General features: G+C 39.0%; 1 protein-coding gene across 1 annotated transcript in view; it reads right to left on the reverse strand.

The window, feature by feature from the left end:
• LOC102200944 (integrin alpha-M-like) overlaps nt 1-4,779 on the reverse strand; it is a 21,818-nt gene extending 17,039 nt beyond the window's left edge. Inside the window, exon 1 of the mRNA XM_013907891.1 lies at nt 4,705-4,779. Within this exon, the coding sequence (XP_013763345.1) occupies nt 4,705-4,779 (75 nt within the window). The remainder of the gene's footprint in view (nt 1-4,704) is intronic.
• Nucleotides 4,780-5,674: the final 895 nt, after the last annotated feature.

The following is a 5,674-nucleotide window of genomic DNA, read 5'->3' on the forward strand; positions in this document are numbered from 1 at the left end:
CTCAACTTGTTTTTTGTGGCTTTCAAAGGAATAAAGAAAAAAAACTTGTGATATACACTACCAGTCAAAAGTCTGGACACACCTTGTCATTCAGTGGTTTGTCTTTATTTTTTGGTCCTTTCTACACTGTATATACATACTGAAGACATCAAATACAGTAAGTAAGGCATATGGAATTATGTAGCAAAGACAAAAATATATAACTCTAAATATGTCTTATATTTTAGATTCCTGAAAGCAGCCACTCTTTGCTTTGTTGACAGCGCTGCAAACACTTGGCCTTCCCTTAATGAGCTTCATGATGTAGTCACCTGAAATGGTTTTCACTTCACAGCTGTGCCTTTTCAGGGTTCACTTGTTGAATTTCTTGCATGCTTAATGGGGTTGGGACCATCAGTTGTGTTGTGCAGAAGTCAGGTTAGCACAGAGCTGACAGCTCTATCTGACAACTGTTAAAATTCATATTATTGCAAGAACCAATCAGCTAAGTAAAGAGAAGCGGCAGTCCATCATTACTTTAAGAACTGAAGGTCAGACAGTCTGGAAAATTGCTAAAAATTTTAAGGTGTCCCCAAGTCACCTCTGCTGCTGAGGATATGTCACACAGTGGAAATTTATATTTATCTTGTATATTGTTTTTATTCTGATTTTTAGTGTTTATTTATGAGTGTCATTTTATTTGCATGGTTTTATTTTGTTTCTATTGCATGGTTTTTAGTGTTTTATGTAACGTAGTTTTTAAATCCACTGTGGACTGGCTACACATGGATCAAATTAGCTGATAGGGACCACCTGCTGAGGCATGGGTGTGTCCAGAGGTGGCCCATCAGCTGTGTAAAGACCTTTTAAAAGCAGGCTAGCTGAGCACTGAAGGAGAGAGGCCCCTGACTGGAAGGTTAATGCTAGATGGCCAGCGTGACGCGGCGGCCCAGTCCTGACCTCATGGAACGGCAACAGTAGGAGACATCGTGTGTGATTGGCAGCAGGGCAGAGGTTTACCTCTGCCTCCATTTGTGAGTAGAGTCTCTATGGTTGTTTACTGGGTGCAGCTGGGTTGGGAGAGGGTCGCCATGGCCATTGTTCTGGCCCCTATTTGTTGTTTTACAGAACACCGACGCAAGGGGAGCTGTGGCGGTGGTCGCATGATGGATTCGGGTGCAGAACGCTAGCTGGGCTGGGATGTGATGGGCCAGTGGAAGGACAAGAAGATGGGAGGCTCTTCCTTGTCTGCCGAAGACGAGGCTGGCGTGGACTCTGCTCTAAAGAAGGAATTCCTGGCCTACTGATGGACCCATAATGAACATGTGGCATAATTATAGCAGGGGGTTTTTAGTGAATGTAGAAAATGGTAGTTTTACAGGTTTTAGAATAGTTTTATTTAGTTTTAGTAGACTGACAACGTTTAATTACGTACATTTTAAGGGTGTTTTTATTTGTGCTCCCTGGCCTAGTAATAAACTGTTTCTGATCAGACCTGCTTCATCTCTGTGCCCGTGGTATCTGACTTGCTTGCTCCCCCAAGTGAACAGCACATCAGATTAGAGCCCAGATAAATGTCACAGAGTTCCAGTAGCAGAAACATCTCTACATCAATTGTTCAGAGGAGACCGTGTGAATCAGGCTTTTATGGTCAAATATCTGCTAAGAAACCACGACTAAGGAAAAGCAACAAGCAGAAGAGAGTTGTTTGAGCCAAGAAACACAAGGAATGAACATAGTGGAAATCTGTGCTTTGGTCAGAGTCCAAATTTGCGATCTTTGGTTTCATCCGCTGTGTCTTTGTGCAACACAGAAAAGGTAAACGGATGGTCTCTACATGCATGGTTCTCACCATGAAGTGTGGAGGAGGAGGTTTGATGGTATGGGGATGTTTTGCTGTGATATTGTTGGGGATTTATTCGAAATTGAAGGCACATTGAACTAGCATGGCTACCAAAGCATCCTGCAGCAACATGCCATCCCATTTGGTTTGCATTTAGTTGGATCATCATTTTTTTTCTTTTTTCCCCAACAGGTCAATGACCCCAAACACACCTCCAGGCTGTATAATGTCTATTCGACCAAGAAGAGTGATGGAGTGCTCCACCCGATAGCCTGGCCTCCACAGTAACTTAAAAACCAGTCGAGATGGTTTGGGATGAGATGGACCGCAGAGTGAAGGCAAAAGAACCGACAAGTGCTCAGCATATCTGGGAACTCTTTCAAGACTGTTGGAAAACCATTTCAGGTGACGACCTCATGAAGTTCATAAAGAGAATGCCAAGAGTGTGCAAAGCAGTAATGAACGCAAAGGGTGGTTGTTTTGAACAATCTAAACTATAAAACATGTTTTGAGTTATTTCACACTTTTTTGTTAACCACATAATTCCATTTGTGTTCATTCATAGTTTTGATGACTTCATTGAGAATCTACAATGCAAACAGTCATTAATATAAAGTAAAACCATTAAATGAGAAGGTGTGTGCACACTTTTGACTCAGTTTTTTTCCCTCAGCCTTTGCTCTTTTTTTTTTCTTTTATTATTAACATTTCTTAATTTACACAGATTAATTTATATTCTGTCATAAAATAAACAGTAGCCAAAAGTAACAAAGGTGGATGCAGTGACAGAATATAAAGATATAAGAACATAAATCAAAGTATGATGTGACACTTATGTGAAAAGCTTCCAATTCTGTGTAGCACTGAATAAAACATTCAGATATGTCAAATGAACACATGAAATCATGTCCAGTTCTACTGTTTGCTTTTGATAAATAAGGAAGAAGTTACTTTCTTCTATTTAGGAAACACTTTTTTCACTCAGTAAACATCAACAACAGAAAAACAAAACATTTTAGTTTTGAAGGTATTTTTATAGTCAAACTAAGCTGATTGTAGAGTTCAGCAGGTAGTTTGATTCAGCAGTAATGAAATGTAAGTAAGGACATGACCATTGCCAATGTAATTCTAAATGATATCTTTTCCCTTCTAATATGTCGTACCTGCTTTTTAATACCAGAAGAAATATATAGTGTTTTCACTGAAAAATGTCACTGTGCTTTATTTAGTAGAAACACTAAAGTCATATTTTCACTTTTTGCATAAACTTATAATTAGAGAACAAAAGACAAATTCAGAATGCACAAAGTTGTCTTACCTGACGAGAATAGTGTAGCACTAATTATCCAGTTCATTGTGTTACTCCCATGAAAAACATAAATGACACATGAGTTCAGTATTACTTCTGCTGATAGTGTCAGAGAAGGAGATGAAACCAACATGCAGAAATCATGAGACAGTTGCTCCAATGTAAGAGGTTCATTTAGAGGAACTCTTAAGTAGGAGGAGCAACACTGACAGCACTGTCTGTTTGATGCTACACCACACTGTGGTGGAATGGTTTAATGTGAATTAACCTCTTAATTTCAAATAAATAATAATAAAACTCACAGTAAACAGACTAGAAAGTTTATTAGTTTCAGGGTAACAAGATCAAATTAGTGTAAGTTTGAATATTATTTAAAATAAGAAATAGCAAAATAAAAACTCTCTCATATCTGTTCCTCTTTGCTGATGTGAAACTAAAAATGTTGGTTAAAAAATGTTTCTTGAGATTACAGTGTCAACTTCTTTTCATAGTACTGTGGTGAAAATGTAAAAAAACATTTAAATTGAAGTGTCTGTCCAACTCACCAAAGCATGGTTTAGAAAACCTTCTTCTTGAAAAAAAAGAATCTAAAAATAAAAAGTCCATTTCTCCTTTTCATCTGACTTCCTCTGAACTGTTTCATACTATCTGTGAGAAAATTTGCTAATGTGCCACTTTTGCAAGAAGCATGAGCTGGTCTCCAGGCCTGGATTAAATATGTACTCTGGCAGTTGGCAGTTTGTCTTGTAGTTTGAAGGTTGCCGGTTTGAGTCCCGGCTCCGACAGTCTCGGTCGTTGTGTCCTTGGGCAAGACACTTCACCCGTTGCCTACTGGTGGTGGTCAGAGGACCCGGTGGCGCCCGGCAGCCTTGCCTCTGTCAGTGTGCCCCAGGGCAGCTGTGGCTACAATGTAGCTGCCATCACCAGTGTGTGAATGACAGAATGTAGTGTAAAGCACTTTGGGGTCCTTAGGGACTAAGTAAAGTGCTATACAAATACAGGCCATTTACCATTTACCCCCATCTCACTGATGTGCACACATAACCAAAAGTGAAGCAATTTTAAATTACAATTTTATGTTCAGCACCAGTGTCAGGTAAGTTATTTTAAAAAAGTATTTAATTACTAATTACTAATTACTTAATCAATATTGTATTTAAAATACTTATCTAATTACTGTGTCTGAAAAGTAACTTAATTACTCAATAAGTAATTTAACTAAATACTTCTTAAAACCCCTATAAACCTTGAGTGGACAAACAATAGAAATTAAACTCTTTAAATAATAAATACATTTTTTTACAGACGGAGACTCTACAGCAGCGGTCCCCAACCTTTTTTGCGCCACGGACCGGTTTGTGTCCGACAATATTTTCACGGACCGGCCTTTAAGGTGTCGCGGATAAATACAACTAAATAAAACTAGTACCGGTACCGAAAAAAAGAAGATTTATTCATAACACACGTGAAAAGACCCAGGAAAACCGAGTTAACGAAAAAAAAACTGATAACAATATAACGCTAAAAACCGATAAAAACCCTGAAAACCGTACATTTCACACCCGAGTCTCACTCTCGCGGCCTGGTTCCAAATGACCCACGGACCGGGGGTTGGAGACCGCTGCTCTACAGTACGCAGCGGTAGCATCTCTTCCACAATGTAGCCTGCAATCATTTTTTTAAGCTCACCTTCAGATGCTTTCTGTGCTGCTGAAGTAAAATCAAGTTCTGCCTGCTTAGCAGGAGTTGCCGCGGTGTTATCCATGGATGATGAACAAGGATCACTCAGAAGTCGTCGTCTATGCTCTCATGTCAGGTGCTTCAGTAAATTACTCGTGCTATTAACAGCGGCCGATAGTTTTTACATATTACTGTAATATTCTTGTCTGCTTGTTTCAGAAACGTGAAGAGACGGGAATATGTCCATTTCATAAAACAGCCACATGCTTCAGCCGAGTCCGATATCTTCCACTTTAGAATACGACTATGCAGCAAACTGGCACGAAATGACGTGCAGCTGCACCACAGCGATGTTAAAACGGCAGAGTTTACTTCTACGTTTAGAAGACAAATTATTGAAATTAAATAATGATATTCAGCGAGTTTAATTATTTTACAGTGTAACCCAAGTACATTGTAAGTAACTGTAATTAAAATACCTAAAAATGAACAGTAATCAGTTACTCTACTTTTTCAGTGGAAAAGTAATTTACTTAGTAACGCATTACACCCAACACTGTTCAGCACTACTTTGAGTATCTAAAAATAATGAATTTCTAAAACCTCACCTAAATGGTAGAGGAATAACCAGCTGTCTCTGGTTGTATGCTGAGGTGATCAGACTACAATCTACATGAAGTCATCCTCATTTGCGCCAACTTCCCACCAGTGTTAACATATCCAAGGTGCAACATTTCACATCTTTTCAAATGTTTGTTTTCTTTCATAAGCTATTTGAATGAGAGAAACTGAAACGAACGCCGTGTGCACTAAAGCCCGACTCTGTGAATGTGCAACCTTTGCTAAGCCTGATGGTTAACCTG

This window comes from Pundamilia nyererei, unplaced genomic scaffold, assembly GCF_000239375.1.
Source record: "Pundamilia nyererei isolate P.nyererei 1_Seehausen unplaced genomic scaffold, PunNye1.0 scaffold00588, whole genome shotgun sequence".
In the NCBI taxonomy this organism is placed as follows: Eukaryota; Metazoa; Chordata; class Actinopteri; order Cichliformes; family Cichlidae; genus Pundamilia; species Pundamilia nyererei.